General features: G+C 35.5%; 2 protein-coding genes across 2 annotated transcripts; one reads left to right on the top strand and one right to left on the bottom strand.

Moving 5' to 3' along the window:
- Positions 1–2253: 2253 nt before the first annotated feature.
- On the top strand, positions 2254–9127 carry LOC104232474 (beta-galactosidase). Its single transcript, XM_009785691.2, has 19 exons — positions 2254–2545; positions 3166–3261; positions 3347–3459; positions 3557–3623; positions 3746–3838; positions 3941–4084; positions 4715–4803; positions 4907–5012; positions 5114–5201; positions 5982–6100; positions 6184–6348; positions 6434–6603; positions 6713–6822; positions 7009–7118; positions 7312–7422; positions 7501–7611; positions 7853–8058; positions 8139–8475; positions 8597–9127. Exons 1-19 carry the CDS (start codon positions 2357–2359, stop codon positions 8705–8707), a joined length of 2535 nt encoding a protein of 844 aa, XP_009783993.1. The 5' UTR covers positions 2254–2356; the 3' UTR covers positions 8708–9127.
- A 231-nt stretch (positions 9128–9358) lies between these two features.
- LOC104232473 (transmembrane 9 superfamily member 7-like) lies at positions 9359–14159 on the bottom strand. Its single transcript, XM_009785690.2, has 7 exons — positions 13855–14159; positions 11993–12157; positions 11770–11879; positions 11544–11652; positions 11343–11455; positions 11084–11234; positions 9359–10986 (listed from the first exon to the last, which is right to left on the bottom strand). The coding sequence occupies exons 1-7, from the start codon at positions 13972–13974 to the stop codon at positions 9829–9831; spliced, it is 1926 nt and encodes a 641-aa protein (XP_009783992.1). The 5' UTR covers positions 13975–14159; the 3' UTR covers positions 9359–9828.
- Between the last annotated feature and the right edge of the window lie 3139 nt (positions 14160–17298).

The raw sequence follows: 17298 nt of genomic DNA, 5'->3' as shown, positions 1-17298 counted from the left end.
GGATTAAGGCCTATTTGTTTGCACTTAATGGATGTTTGAATCTTAATCATTCAGATCTCAGATATTAAGTGCGTTTGTTTTTAAAGTCTGAATCTTAATTATTTAGATCTTAATCATTAAGTGTGTTTATTTTTTTTACTTCACAACCACTTAATAGGTCTGAATAAGTCTGTATGATTAAGATCTATAATATGGACTTAATTTTGTTAAGATACTATCACATATTCATTATTAACTGTCGTCACCACCTATCATTATCAACTACCATCATGCCATCACCACCAGTACACTCAACCACCACCACCATCACCACGCTCAATCACCACCATCACCACCACCACGCTACCATCATCCTCAATCATAGCTGCCACTATTATCCCAAGAGCGTGAAGTCACGCGCGTTTGTCGTTTGACAAAACAAGAACAAATATTACGGTTCCGACCCATAAACCCGGAACCGACCCTTTAAGGATTGGCGGGAATATTTTTACGGTACGCCGGTGCTGGTGGGGTATAAGAAAATGAAAACAAAAAAAGGAATCTTTGTACAGTAGCTTTAAAAACCCGCAATTTAATTCACTTCTCCAACAGCAGCTTTAAATATTAACCTTTCTACTTGCAATTTAATGAAAAAATCAAATGCTTAAAATGGCAGCGGGGAAATTCGTTCATTGAATGTAAGCTTTGCGGATAAGTGGAGAGATAAGTGGGACCATCAATAATTATTATAGTGGGATGAATAATATTCATGCACCTATAACAGGAGGTATAGGCTAGTTACCCATTTTAACGACAAAATAGCGCGGTCTTAGCTAGTTTATGGACTGATTATTCAAAAATAGCCAGTATTTGTCAAGTTATTAAAAAATAATCACTATTTCGTTGTAACAGAGACCGGTCCAGCATTATATACTAGAGTTCGGTGTACCTGTGTATGAACTTCCAGCATATTATGCTGGACCGATATACTTTGCTGGCTCCAGTATAATATACTGGAGACTGGAGCACCGGTGCTCCAAACTCCAGTATTATATACTGGAACTCCTATATATTATGCTGGAGTATTTTTTGAATTTTGAACAATGTTTTTGTTCAGATTTATCCGTACATAAAAAGTGACTAAATTTCGATTACTTTTGAAACTGTGGCTATTTTGAATGACTACTTGTAAATCTGGCTATTTTTGAATTTCTCCCCATTTTATGAGATCCCGATTTCTCACTTAATCATTCGATCAACTAATTGTGTTTTAATTCTACATTAATTTGATAAATTATAGGAATCCTCGTACTTTTTAATGTTTAAAAAAATCCATTTAATTACAATATTAACTCATTTTTGTAAATAATTTACAAATATATATTAGACATATTTTACGGTAACACACTTTACCTTTGACCTTAAATATTACTGTAGTTGTTTTAGTAGATTGAATTTATTTTGAAAATATTTAATATTTTAAAAAACATATGAGGACATTTATAGTTCTTTTTTTAAATTTATCCTTACAGTTCAACTAATAGAGTGTTAGCTAAATGACATGATTATAGAAAGGAAAAAATTATTTATCCAAATATCTATACTCTCTCTCATTTTTTTTAATTGCCATGATTACTAAAAATAGTTGATCCAAAATAATGTCATTTTAAAAAACCAAGGAAGAATTAATTACTTTTTTACCTTAGTCTTACATAATAAATGTGGAGAAAAATTAATGTAATGAAAAAAAAGAATTAAAATAAAAGAATAAAGAAAAATAATTTAATTAAGTTATTTTATTAATTAATACTAATCCAAATATGACAAGTAAAAGGTCAAGATGGGAGGGAGTAATTATTAACACTGTTAGATATCATTTTTAAAAAGTGTAACAAAATGACATATAGTATGTCTCGAATAAAACCAAAAGAGTTCCAATAAAAACCAGATTCAACGTAAGTATAAGAATAAAAACAAAAATCTTAATTATGAAACCTTATTTTTTTAATAATGGAAAAATGTCCACACTTGGTCACACATTCACACTGTCACTCAGAACTATACTACTACTACGACAGTACTCCTTTATTTGGACAGCATTTTTCTCTTTCTTCTTTATTCTCTCTCTTACTCTGCAGTCTGCACTAGAAGGGAAAGTATGTTATAAACAAAAAAAGGAAAAAGAAAAATCTAAAGACAAACAAAAACAGCTGTTTCTCTTCGCCACTCTCCCAATACTATATTTAGTAGTACTATTACATTTTCTCTCACTATATAATGCAAGAATAGAATAAAGTGCAACTAAAAAAGAAGGAATAAAGTTAAGTGCCTTGTAAAAGGCGCAAGAATTTGAGGTACAAGGGGTGCTGAATGCTCAATGCTGACCAACATGGATTGTTCTTGGATTGCAATGTGGAATGTGTTGCTGATTTTATTGGTGTTATTGAGTTCATGGGTTTCTTGTGGAATTGCTTCAGTGTCATATGACCATAAGGCTATTATTGTAAATGGCCAAAGAAAAATCCTCATTTCTGGCTCCATTCATTACCCAAGAAGCATACCTGAGGTATAATTCATGGGAACAATTTACTTCACATGTTGATTTCATGCTCCATGTTATATTCAAGATTTTTTTTTGGGCAAATGGGTGCCTAAATTAGTTGCTTACTCCCTTTCTAACTCAACTTTGAATTTTTATTGTTTAAAGATTGGATTTTTATATGCTTATGTTATCTTTCTAATTGTTTTTTACTTCAATATGTTGATTCCATATTCCATGTTTTATTTTTGTGTCATTTGCTTCCGTTACCCTATTACATTTGTTGTTGCTTTATTTTCACTGTTTCTTGAGCGGAGAGTCTAACGGAAACAGCCTCTCTACCTTGTTGTTGTTGTTGTTGTTGTTGTATATTCCATGTTTTATTCAAGATTGGCTTTTTGGGCAAATGGGTGTCTAAATTAGTTGCTCTCTCACTCTCTGACTAAACTTTTATTTTTTATTGTTTAAAGATTGGGTGTTTAGACAATCTTTTGGTATGATGATGACATTAGTTGAGTATAAATGAAGCAGTGAGGATTCATATAGCCTACTGCAATTTGTTTAGGACTGGGGTATAGTTGTTGTTTTTGTTTAAAATCGGATTTTTATAAGGTTATTATCTCTATCCTTGTTTTTTGATTACACAGATGTGGCCAGATCTTATTCAGAAGGCAAAAGAAGGAGGAGTGGATGTGATACAAACTTATGTTTTCTGGAATGGACATGAGTCTGAAGAAGGGAAGGTGAGTAAAGTAGACTCCTTTTTTCAATTTTTACTGTTTTCATCATTTGCTGCTATTTAACTTATTTTTTTGTTTTATTTTCCAGTATTATTTTGAAGGGAGGTATGATTTAGTGAAGTTTATTAAAGTGGTGCAAGAAGCAGGACTTTATGTCCATCTCAGGATTGGACCTTATGCATGTGCTGAATGGAATTTTGGGTAATGTTCAAAATTATGGTCATATCTGCCAAAATAATGATACCCCATATAGACATAAAGTTTAAGTTCTTGATCATATTACCTGTTCCAATTTCAGGGGTTTTCCAGTTTGGCTAAAGTATGTTCCAGGTATCAGTTTCAGAACAGACAACGAGCCTTTCAAGGTTAGATTGAGCTGCCAAATGAAAAATTCTTCATAGCAACAATTTTTGTTACTAGTCTTACTTTGATGTGATTGGTTTCTAATTTGGGTGTTACTCTTTTTATCTAAAATGCTACAACATAGGCTGCAATGCAAAAGTTCACTACCAAGATTGTTGATATGATGAAGTCAGAACGGTTGTATCAATCTCAGGGTGGTCCAATTATTCTATCTCAGGTTGTTAAAACTTTTCAATCTTGCAAATTTCAAGGTTCTTCCTACAGCTAAAACTAAAAGGTAAATTGGGTGAAAATAACCGTCTTTGAAAAATTATGACAGATCGAAAATGAATATGGACCTATGGAGTGGGAACTAGGTGAACCTGGTAAAGCTTACTCAGAGTGGGCGGCAAAAATGGCAGTGGATCTTGGCACAGGTGTCCCATGGATCATGTGCAAGCAAGATGATGTCCCTGATCCTATAGTAAGTGGATTCTATAGCATTTCATTGATTTTCTATTCTTATTGTCTGTATATTTTCTTCTTGTTCTTTGCATCTTTCCTGCTATGTTCCCATTTCTAGTGGGGTTCTTATGCAACAATTATTGTCAGTTGTCAGTTGTCACCATGTATAGTCATGAATTAAATAGAATACTTTTAACTCCTGCACATGTGGTGGCTTATGTTCCCACTCCTTTCTGTTTTCATGTCTCTTAAAAAAATATTCAGTTGCCTTTTACTCTTGTAGTCACCGACTTGTGACTATGTTTGCTTTTTAGTGGTCTGTAAAAGAACATTCTTTTACCTGTTTGAATCAAACTTACAAACAAAGGGATACTGTACTTGCTCTATTTGTGATCTATGTTGCGCGGACTCTCCAAAATGATGCCGCACCCGTATCGGATCCTCCAAAAATACACTATTTTTGGAGGATCCGACACGCACCCAGCAACATTTTCGAAGAGTCCGAGCAACATATTTTGTGATAACTAACTTTACTAATACTTAAAACATCCAGTAGAAAAGCTTGTATTGGCATGTCTTCTGTTATTTTTTTTTTTTAAATTAAATTTACTTTGGTACTTTATGTTAATGTATATCTTCCCCTGGGCAGATTAATACTTGCAATGGTTTCTACTGTGACTACTTCTTACCAAATAAGGCTAATAAACCCAAGATGTGGACTGAGGCCTGGACAGCTTGGTAAATTTCACATGCATCTCTCATAAGCTATAGTATAATATCTTATTTTACATCTTTGCTAGAGTTCACGACGGGATAATTTCGGTTTTGATATTCTTGGCAGGTTTACTGAATTTGGAGGTCCAGTTCCTTACCGTCCTGCAGAGGATATGGCATTTGCTGTCGCAAGATTTATACAAACGGGAGGCTCCTTTGTCAATTACTACATGGTAATTCATTGGAATTTTACTTTAACAAGTTAAGTGTTTTATATGAATCCAAGGAGGATACATTGTTCTGACTTCCTTTTTTTTCTCCCTATTTTTGTCAGTATCATGGAGGAACAAACTTTGGAAGGACTGCTGGTGGCCCATTTATCGCCACTAGTTATGACTATGATGCACCTCTTGATGAATTTGGTATGTATTTTCTTAGAATCAATGTTTGGATTGAATATCGTAGTTTAAGGAGAAGGTTAAGGATCAAAATACCTTCCTGTTTTGTTCCATAAACCATTTGAATAGGGAGAAGCAGAATTTACTTGGTCTACTCTTCTATTTTTTTCTTTGGTTTATCTTTTTTCTCGTGTTAGCCCCTAGCTTCGCTAGTACACTGGTTTCTGTTAAATTTTTCACATCACCCTCGAGGGTCTGCTCTTTCATTTCACAGCTGCAGAAAAGGGTGACTCCTTGACCGAATGATCTGTGCTTCTGTTTGGATTGAGGAACAATTTTACCTGTTGTACGACTTACTTACCCAAAAACAAATCGTTGTTCTATTTGTTCCGAACACTGTGATTACTAATTTTAAGTGAATCTAGTTCAGAAGGCAAATGCATGTGTTATAGTAGGTCATGCAAGCTGCATTTAAAGCAAAAGCTGCTGACATCTATGTCTACTGCTTATTATTAAGTTCAACCAGCTGATATTAACAATTCAATCAAATTAATTACTTGGAAATCCTGTTCTTCATCATAAATGATATTGTGTTTCTCGGTTAGTTTATTGCTGTTGATAAACTTACATGATATTATGTTGTTCAGTTTGTCACGCTGCTATTGAGTAAAACTTACTTATGAGGTTTCTTTACTATCAAATCCATGATTAGAATTAGGGCGAAGATGTAAAAGATAAGAAAAAGAGCAGCTGAAGTGGAAATCATTGTTTAGCCAAAGTGATTTTTCCCCCTTTGATCTTCAGGGTTATTACGTCAACCTAAATGGGGTCATTTGAAAGACCTGCATAGAGCGATAAAGCTTTGTGAGCCAGCTTTAGTATCTGCTGATCCGACTGTGACACCCTTAGGAAACTATCAAGAGGTGACATTCATTTAAATTCTTCTTAAACCAGTCAGCATTGCCATATTTGAAGTGAAATCAAACTTTTTGTTTTTCTCTTACAGGCCCGTATTTTTAAGTCGGAGTCTGGGGCCTGCGCTGCCTTCCTTGCTAATTACAACCAGCACTCTTTTGCTAAAGTGGCATTTGGGAACATGCATTATAACTTGCCGCCCTGGTCTATCAGCATTCTTCCCGACTGCAAGAACACTGTATATAATACTGCGAGGGTGAGAAAAAGGCACTTCTCCTGAATTACTTATGCTATTAGTGCATAACAATGAAGATGTCTCACACTCTTAATTTAATGTGAAGGTTGGTGCTCAAAGTGCACAGATGAAGATGAGTCCAGTCATTAGAGGATTCTCTTGGCAGTCATATAACGAAGACGCAGCATTGCATGAAGACAATACTTACACAGTTGGGTTATTGGAGCAGATAAATACCACAAGAGATGTATCTGATTATTTGTGGTACATGACTGAGTAAGTGCTCTTTTTCTGGTATTGCTTCACAAACAAACGAATGAAGTTAATTTCACTCGAACTACTTTAGATTGCTCACATGTTTATGATTGAATATGTTTACCCGCAGCGTCGAGATTGATCCAACAGAAGGATTTTTGAATAGCGGAAATTGGCCTTGGCTTACAGTCTTCTCTGCTGGCCATGCATTGCATGTGTTCGTGAATGGTCAATTAGCAGGTCCGTGATGTTTTTTGTTACATACAATTGCGAGTCGAGGCTTTTTTTAATCAGAGATTTCGGGCTTTTTTTCGTATGCAATTTACGACCCAATCGAGGAAACAATTTGGTTTAATAAGAAAAACTGATGTCCAGGTCAATTGAACATTGTTATTTATCATTTCTGTACATCCATTCGTTTTGCAGGAACTGTGTACGGAAGCTTAGAAAACCCAAAACTAACTTTCAGCAATGGTATTAATCTGAGAGCTGGCGTAAACAAGATTTCTCTGCTAAGCATTGCTGTTGGTCTTCCGGTTTGTCCCTCTCTCCCCACCCTCTTCTTCTCTATTCCACGTGCATATATCATACATATGCCTGTTTGTCTCCTCATGGCAGCTGCATGGCTCTGTGTGCTGCATTCGAGTAAAACTGATTTTGAGAGTTATACTTCAGTAATTCCAGAATATGCTCATCATTTGGCTTGCTTCTACATGTGCTTGAATGTAGAATGTTGGCCCTCATTTTGAGACATGGAATGCTGGTGTTCTTGGACCGGTTTCACTTAGTGGTCTTAACGAGGGGACAAGAGATTTAACATGGCAGAAATGGTTCTACAAGGTTTGTCTTTTTAGATTTTTGAAAAAAGAGTTGTTTGCTTAAATGCCCGTCTATCTGACTGTTCATTTCTTTGACCAGGTTGGTCTAAAAGGAGAAGCCCTGAGTCTTCATTCGCTCAGCGGTAGCCCATCTGTTGAGTGGGTTGAGGGCTCTTTAGTGGCTCAGAAACAGCCACTCTCTTGGTATAAGGTGCATAACTCATATCTTTTCTATCATGGTTAGTTATAAAAGTAAAGTTGTCCTTCTATAAGTCAGGAATATTAGGTTCTTCTAAAGCTCAGTATATTAGCATAGGTGACGGGCATCACCAAAAGGAGTTAGCTTTATGGTGCAGTGCTTACATTTACTGTAGCTCATATCAAGAATTCAAATTTCTTTGCCTTCAAAAGACCTGAGTAAAAGCCACTAAATCCCTTTGCTGAATTTGCAGACTACATTCAATGCTCCAGCTGGAAATGAGCCTTTGGCTTTAGATATGAACACCATGGGAAAAGGTCAAGTATGGATAAATGGTCAGAGCCTCGGACGCCATTGGCCTGGATATAAATCATCTGGTAATTGTACTGCCTGTTACTATACAGGCTGGTTTGACGAGAAAAAGTGCCTAAGTAACTGCGGAGAGGGCTCACAAAGATGGTAAGCATGGCAAACTTTGGTTGATTTTCCTCTTATGTAACATGAAGCTCCAATTAGTTTACTGAGAAGCATAAATTCAGGTACCATGTTCCCCGGTCGTGGCTACATCCTACTGGAAATTTGTTAGTTGTATTTGAGGAATGGGGAGGAGATCCTTATGGAATCACTTTAGTCAAAAGAGAAATAGCAAGTGTTTGTGCTGATATATATGAGTGGCAACCACAGTTGTTGAATTGGCAGAGGCTAGCATCTGGTAAATTTGACAGACCTCTCCGACCTAAAGCCCATCTTCGGTGTGCACCTGGTCAGAAGATTTCTTCAATCAAATTTGCAAGCTTTGGAACACCAGAGGGAGTTTGTGGAAGCTTTCAGCAGGGAAGTTGCCATGCCCGACACTCATATGACGCTTTTGAAAAGGTATTTAAGAATCATAGTTTGATGAGCTTGACCTTCATTTTTGGAATCAAAATTGAGTTTCTCACTTTGTATAAACATGAGAAACCTACTTGCATCTTTAATTATTGTTATTATTTTGCAGAATTGTGTTGGGCAAGAGTCTTGCTCAGTGAGTGTGACACCAGAGAATTTCGGAGGTGATCCATGTCGAAATGTATTGAAGAAACTCTCAGTGGAAGCCATTTGCAGTTGATCACCATGATGGTATTAGTGGTTTTCAGTGATTTTTCTTAAACACCGCGACAGAAATAGTTTGAACACTCAACATTTCTCGAAGAAGCTACTACACATCCAAAAATCAGCACCTACCATTTTTTGGCTTTGCTGGGGATGAAGTTGTACAGTTAAGCAACACACGTCTTTCATCAAAGCTCACCTGATTCTGTACATGTTAGTTACTGAGATTGGTGTTGGCCTGCTACTGTAAAACAAGAATTTGAGGTTTGTTCCAAATGCACATAGGGATGATCTGTAATGAGTCCATTTTGTGCAAATTTTGTTTGCGCTAGACTTGGCAAGCATTTCGCTTCCATGAACTTCCATTGTATAAACAATGTAAGAAAAGCAATTATTCATTGCTTTGCACATTAATAGTTTAACAATGTTGCAGTAACAGCAAGCTCCTTTTTCTCATTCTTATTCATCTGCATGTGTTATCTGTCAAGATACCGAGGTTTGCATTCTGTGCTTGCATTGTTTAGCACTTGTTGGTGTTGTTCTTGACAACTAATATGAAATGCTATCCTAATCACATGCAGAAGTATAGCATAAATGTTTCTCATGGTTTTCAATTTGCTAATTGAAAGGACAAGCTTGCATACATTTGTAGATGCATCATCATAAGTTTTCACGACAGAACAAAATTTCTGGTAACATTTCTACCATATGTATTGTTAAAAAAATTACAATTAATGTTGCAACAATGTAACCAACAAAACAAATGAAATAAACTTAAATGACAAGAAACAAGTCAAGCCTGTGAACGTACACAAAACAGTCGTTGGCAGGCAGACTTCAGCCTCACTCCTATGCAACACGAAAACCTGCTACTTTCTTTCTATATATCAAAATCATCAGAATTCAGACCTCTATACAGGTATGGACTTATGGCTATCTCTTGGTCAGACAGTCGGTCAATCTTCACCGAGGAATATATTTTCTGAACAAAGCATAAGCAAGCATAGAAGCCAATTGTTCCGGTTGGCACAAAGTCATATGATGCAATCCACATGACCTTTTTTCCTAAATCTCAAAATCATCAGAACCCCAGACCATTTTCACTATCCTTGCAACAACTTATGAGCTATCTCGTGATCAGTCAATCTTCACTGAGGAGTAAATCTTCCGGACAAACCAGAAGCAAGCATAGAAACCAATAGTTCCGGTTAACACAAAGAAGGCATACGATGCAATCAACATGTAACCGAAATACAAGATGCCTGAAACCAGCTTTGTGATTTCCAACTTGGTGAAGAAATAGAAAATAGAGTAGAGAAAGAAGTATAAAGCCGAGGATCCAGCAGTCAGATAAGCTCTCCACCACCAATAATAGTCTTCACTGCACAACTGGAAGTAGCAGAGGACGATAGTTATCTCCGCACATGTGATTATCAAGATCAGAAAAACTATAAACAGGAAGCCAAAGATGTAGTAGAACTGATTCAGCCATATGGAAGTCAAAATAAAGAACAGCTCAATGAAAACAGCCCCATATGGAAGAATGCCACCGATAAGAATTGAAAAGGCTGGTTTCATGTACCATGCCTGCTCCGGTATTTGTCTAGGTATTTTGTTTGTCTTAACTGGCTCTTCACGGGCTGCTTTCTTATTGCCGAGGTAACTGCCAACAAACACCAAAGGTACTGAGATTCCAAACCATAAGCACACAAGAGCAAACATAGTCCCAAAAGGCACTGCCCCGGAAGATTTCTCTCCCCAGATGAGAGCGTTCAGCATGAAGAAGACAGCAAAAAGTATACCGGGGAACATAAAAGCAGTTCTCAAGGTAATCCTCTTCCACTCTGTTCCCCTGAATGTTTTGTAAAGACGTGCAGAAGAATAGCCAGCAAACAAACCCATGAAGACCCAGAGCAGAACCATGGCAGTCGTAAGTCCACCACGGTTAGAAGGCGACAAGAAACCCAACAGAGCAAAGATCATTGTCACTAGTGTCATTGCAAATATCTGGACACCAGTCCCAACATAAACACATAGTAATCCAGAATTAATAGGTGGGCGGAAAATATCTCCATGAACAAGTTTCCATCCTGTTTCTTCCTGAGCTTCATCTTGTGTTTCCAGTTGGTTATAGTTAGCAATATCTCTGTACAAAGTTCTCATCATGATCATCGCAACCATACCAGAAAGGAAGAGGACAATCATAAGGGAGTTTATGATGGAAAACCAGTGAACCTGATCATCATTCATGAGAAGGTATGTATCCCAACGAGAAGCCCACCTTATATTACTCTCCTGCAGAAAACAGATAGCAGCAGATAAGAAATCAACAAACAATAAAATACTGTATCACACCTGAAGTAGGACAGATAACGGTTCAGTAAGAGAATACCTTGAAGGAAACATCATAGGTGAATACAACCTCCTTATTTGTATCTACTTCTTGGGGCACAACACCACCTAGAATTAAATTTTTTGTATTTTGGTTGCACGTCGTCACTTGAGGATTCTTCTCATCCCAATCCTTGTACTCATGATTAATGCTGTCAAAAAAAACAAGTGAGAAAAGAACAGCTAGGGATAATTATACCTTCCTCTCCCCAATAATAAAGAATATGAAACAATAGAAAGGAACAGGTTAGCATTAAAACCTATTTGGAGTGACTTCAAACCCAACAATACGAGCAGTATCAGTTTCAGGGTCCTTGTGGTACATGACTCGAAAGCTTAAATGGTTGTTGATAAAATACTTCTCCTCTTTACTCTGGCAGAAGAAAGTAAATGCATTAAGGGTTAGATTACTTAGCGAGGATTAAGTCATCATTCTATAGCAATTCAGTGACTGCACTAACCCCAGCATAATTTCCCTTGAACCCAACACGGAAACCATGCTCATAAGTAGTTGATTGACTTCCATCTCGCCTTTGTCTAAGAACAGCAACAGGAAGGTTATCCAAAATCCTGCATAATTATTTGAAAAATCAATGTTTAATTTTTGTGGCGGTGCAAAAAGATGAGCAAAGATATCATGCTGCGGTGGGACTGAACTGGAACAAAACTACACTAGATTAATCTTACATATTGATTCTGTATTCATCATCAATCTTTTCCTTGAAGTTCTTTGCAGATTCAGCATCAAGTTCTTGTCGACAAACCACTTGGCATGGCTGTTCTTGTCTCATTTGGAACTGTGTATTAATTCACAAGATATAACCAATTCAGCTTGTTCACTCGTAAGTACACGAACAAACATTTTTTTAATGCCAATTTCAAGCTAGAAGGAAAAAGCATATATCCTTACAGTATAAACTGAATTCTCTATGCGGTCCCCTCGAAGAACCTCCCCCAAATTCTCCGCACTATTCAAAATTTCAGTAGGTTTGCAATACTTCAAGTAGTAATAGTCATATGGTAGTTGTGTCTTTGTAGATGACAGCTTGTTTACTTTGACATTAAGTGGATCACCCTGTAAGCACATAGATAAGAACAGCCTTGTTATAGAGACAATTATACATATCACAGATAGCAACAATCAAACAAAGCAAAATGGTATCTTTCAATTGATCTTCTTTCTGATGTTTCTACCTGAGCAACTAGTACAAAGTGTTAAATTCTTTATGAAGTACCAAGTTTTAAATGACCAGATGAAACTGGGAAAATGAAATCACTGCAATGCCCAATGTTTCTTGCACAGGATATTCAAGACATAAACCAATAGAAAAATGTATGAGAAAGGATACTTCAGAGCTTTAGAATATACAGCATTCTACATTGAGTTCACACTGAATTAGTCACTGTTTTTCAATCTTATCACACACATTTGCTATGAATTAAATGTATTCTGCCAAAGGCAATCATTCAAGCAGACCAACGCATGAATAAAATGTATTCTGCCAAAGGCATTCATTCAAGCAGACCAACACAAAAACCACAAAGGCCCCAAAGAAAACTCCTAAAGAGGCAGAAGACGATCCAGCAATCAAAATTAGGTAGTAGGTGCACACGCATTCACTGTCTCAAACTTGGTCTACATATAGGTATTAAAAAATTTAAAGAAAAAAATTATATATATATATATAAGAGGATATCATATTATAGGATAAGACACTAAACATGCCTATCCAGAAAATAATCAACTTCATCAGAATTAATACATATGTGACTTATTTTCCCAAGATTTGTTTAGCAATAGAGGAGATCAATTATCACGCCCATTTTATAAATCAATCAGCCAATCAACCACGCCTTCATATGAAATCATTCCACTCTATACAGGCCATTTCATTAGCAGGGGGCGGATGCAACATAGCAGTAGTAGGTTCAGGTTCATCTGAACCTAGTACTTTTAACTCGGAGCATAATCTTATGTGTAAAAAATTCACTAAAAAATAGTAGATATGAACCCCTAACTATAGAAGTACAATAGTTCAAAGCTAAGAACCTTAAAAGTCCCATAAAGCTTAAATTGTGGATCCGCCTGTGTTCATTAGTCATTATATTCACAATCATTTTACAAGCCAAACATTTTCGCTGGTTACCCCTTATTAAAAAACATGGTAATATAAGAGCTTCAGCAGTAGATGAAAATCAATAGATCCAAACCACTATGATTCACAAGTACACAAAAAAAGTTATAAATTTTTGAAATTTATAGACTCCCAAAATAGTAAATATCTAAATTATTCAAGAAATGAATATGGGTAGAAACTACTGAACACCCAAAACTAGAAAATGTCTAAATTATTCAGAAAATTGAACATGGGTAGAAATTGGGGGACACCCAGAATCAGACATTCAAGAAATAAAAGGGCAGTCCGGTACACAAAGCATCCCGCATTCACGCAGACCAAGGAGGTGTGATGTAGGCAGCCTAACCGTGCGTCAGGGGCTGATTACGCGTACCCTATAGGTCACACGGTATACAACTTGACCGTTGCTTAAAGGATCCCCTTCTGAATTATTCAAGAAATGATTATGGATAAAAATTACTGGCCACCTAGAAACGATTATGAATGATTATGGATAGATATTAGCGGACACACAAAATCGAAAGATATCAAATTTATTCAAAAATTGATTATGGGAATTATTATCTGGTCCCAATACTATTCTTTTTAGCATGCATACCACATAAATAGAAAAAAGAAAAGCGAAAATGGTTACCGATTGAAAATCACGAGGAGCAACCCCGGGAAGATAGAACGAATGAGTAGACGATATGAGGAAGAAGAAGATGGTGGTTGTAAGCTGGCATGATCTTCGTCGATCCATCTGAAATTCCATGCTTCACTTTTATTAGTCAGGTCGAAGCTTTTATACAAATTCCCAAGGTTCCACCTTTTTGATAAGTACACTTCTTTAATGTCATCTTTTGTTTCCTTTATATTTTGGTTAATTGAACCTTTTTTCCCACAGTAAATTAAACGTATATAAGGAACTGTGGTGTATAAGGATTATCAGGGATATGGTGGGAGGGCCCCGGCGGAGGACACAGGAATAGAGGCTGAGATAGTTCGGACATTTAATTATTTCGATACGTAAAAAAGCGAGACATAACTATCTTGATTAGAAAGCGTGAGAGGTTGACCATAGCTAGTATGAAGAAGGGCAGGCGTAGGCTAAAGAAGTACTGAAGTGAGGTGATTAGGCAGGACATGTCATTGGTTCAGCCTACCGAGAATATGATCCTCGATAGGAAGGTTTGGAGGTTGAGTATTAGAGTTGAAGGTTGACAGATAGTCTCGAGTCTCTTCTAGGCTTACAAGTAGTACCGGTACTATTGCTGTATTTTCTTATTCTTAGTTCGTTATTAGTAGATATTGGGCAGTCGTTTTCGTTGCCTTGTTATTTGTTGTTGTAATTATTTGTTGCTTTATTTTCATAATTTCTTGAACCGAAGATCTAGCAAAAATAACCTCTCCATATTCATAAGATAGGGGTAAGGTCTGCGTACACATTAACTTTTCTAAATCTCACATATGAGATTACACTAGATTTGTTATTGTTGATTGTTGGTGATGTATAAGGTTATAAATTGCAATCCAATTCCAACATTGGCTCCTTGATTTTTAATAAAACTCTTATGATTTAAAATACATTATCTTTATATCCTAGCGTGATGTGTGTCAGAAAACTACATATTTAAGTGAAAAGGATTGAGAAGCAGATCCATTATTTATTGAATTAAATTTTGAATGATGCAATTACTAACCTTTTGAAAATTTTCGGTTATAAAAAGATCACTCTTTTTCTGGATAATATAGTGTTAAAATCAGCTTGAACACACCTCAATTATTTTGTTAAATAATAGTTACTTTCTATCGGCACATGCATTAGATAACTTCACCCACAAAAAATTAGGCAAATATGAAAATGATATTTATAAAAGGAATCGCTATAACATTGAAAAGATGTGTATTTATGGTCATTTGTTTGATGTTAAAAGAAATATAATTGTTTTTTCACCAACGGAAGGGCCACTCATCTTGATTATTAGTGATATGTGAGAGACCTAGTATTTAAAATTTATGAGTTTATGTGATTTGAATATATATATATATATATATATATATATATATATATTTAATAAGTTTCTAGCACATATATAATGTTTAAAGCAAAAATGAGTGGGAAACCCATACCTAATAAGCTAGCTCCGCCTGTATCATGTGATCATATGTCATAATCTAGCTATCATAATTAAACTGTGATAACGAATTCTTGAATTCACATATATAATTAAGGGAAATTATCAGTTATGTCCATTTATAAGTAGTTCATTACAAAAATTGGCCAATTGATAAAATATTATTAATATTAGCCAAATTAGCCAATTAGCTATTTGTATAAAAAAATATTAAATTTTTGCTTTGTTTTGAGTGGGTGCTATTAGAATAGATTGGGCACAACTTAAGGAGCTTGAATCTCAGTTTTGGATGATTTGGTGAAGTTTTAAAGTGGTTTGAATTGAAAATTTGAAGTAAAAACTGAACATCAAAAAAATTATGTGTATCACACTGTGTATCATTTATGTATCACATATGTATCATATTTGTATCAATCATGTATCGCATGTCTATCCATGCATACCTGTGTGTGAGATACATGCGTGATACATGTTTGATACATGTGTCGCAGAAGACTTTTTTGAACTCGATTTAATTACGAATTTTGATACAAAACCAATCCAGATCACCTCCAATCTTCCTCAAATTTTGTATATTGACTTATCTATATATTTTCAATGAATTTCAACTATACCCATTGAAAAAGTTCCTTTTTTGTTTAGATTTTTGGAATATTGTATATATTTTTGTATTTCATCACCTTATTTGCTACCTCATTCGTGAAATTTTCTTTCCGTCTTGTATCTAGTGTTGCTAATCACGCTTAAAAATATAGAAGGTGATTCTGCATGTGATTCTTTGAGAGAAAGAACCCTATTATTTGGTTTTTCAATTTTTGTTGGCTAGTTTTAGTAAGTCTATGACTATTGACCAGAGGTTGGTAAGTTGAGCTTTATTTGGGATATTTGTGTAAGTTTCCCTATAATTAATAATCAAAGTTATTGTATTTGAATTGGTGAAAGTTACTCCGTAAGTATCCGGTTAATAATCAAATTTACAATAATTTAACATAATTAGGCACGTTGACAAAAATTCTCCGTACATGAAGTACATTTCTTTAGGCAAAATACATGACTGGACCCTTAAACTTGATCTTTTTTTATCACTTGGACAATCATAGAGTTGTTCCTATTAGGCACTTCAATTAAACCACATTTGTGCCAATTAGACACTTTGTAAACCATATGAGAAAAATTATTATAAAAATTAAACGCATGTATTACAGTTGCCTCTAACACCTTAAAATATTCCATCTTATAGAATTAACCCCCAAAACAAATTGAAACTCATTTTCAGAAAATGAAAAACCTGACCATCGGCTCTGGTGACTTAGTACCCTAAAAAGCTCACTGAAAATTTCCTCCGTTCAACTTCATCTCACTTCTTCTTGTTTCGATTTCACTGAAATATCACGTTATTCTCTCTATTTCTCGTCTAAATTGGTGTAGCTTACAAGTGTCGTGTAAAGAGAACAAACATGGTAAATGAGAATAGTCAAATAGATGTACACTAAACTTTCTTTTAAAAAACAAAATTAAGAAGAAAAATGATAGGTTCACGAGAGGAAGAAGAGAAATAGAATGTACGGTAAAAGTTAGCTTTAATTGGAATAACATATTAGAATATAATAATAATAATATCGTATTCTGCCTTTCTTTAACTAATTTTGAACATTTGGCGTGTCCCTTTGTAGGAACATCCGATGGAAAAGGGGAAGATTTTCATAAAACGACATGGGATCCGATCCATGCACGTCCTATTCATAAGATTATCTGTTTTCCCCCCCAGTTTTTCACCTGTTTGGTTACATGGAAATTGTGAATGCTAAAATTTAAAATAACTGGTTTAATGTAAATATTGCATAAATATAGAAATCGCACAGCAACACTGGCTTCGATCATATAATTGTACATTCCAATCCACAAGCATTGATCAAGCTTTGAGTTTTCACTAATGGGTATGCCTTCAACTTTTTTATTTT

The sequence above is a fragment of the Nicotiana sylvestris genome, chromosome 10, assembly GCF_000393655.2.
Source record: "Nicotiana sylvestris chromosome 10, ASM39365v2, whole genome shotgun sequence".
Classification (NCBI taxonomy): domain Eukaryota; kingdom Viridiplantae; phylum Streptophyta; class Magnoliopsida; order Solanales; family Solanaceae; genus Nicotiana; species Nicotiana sylvestris.
This window is presented reverse-complemented; position numbering and strand designations above follow the sequence as displayed.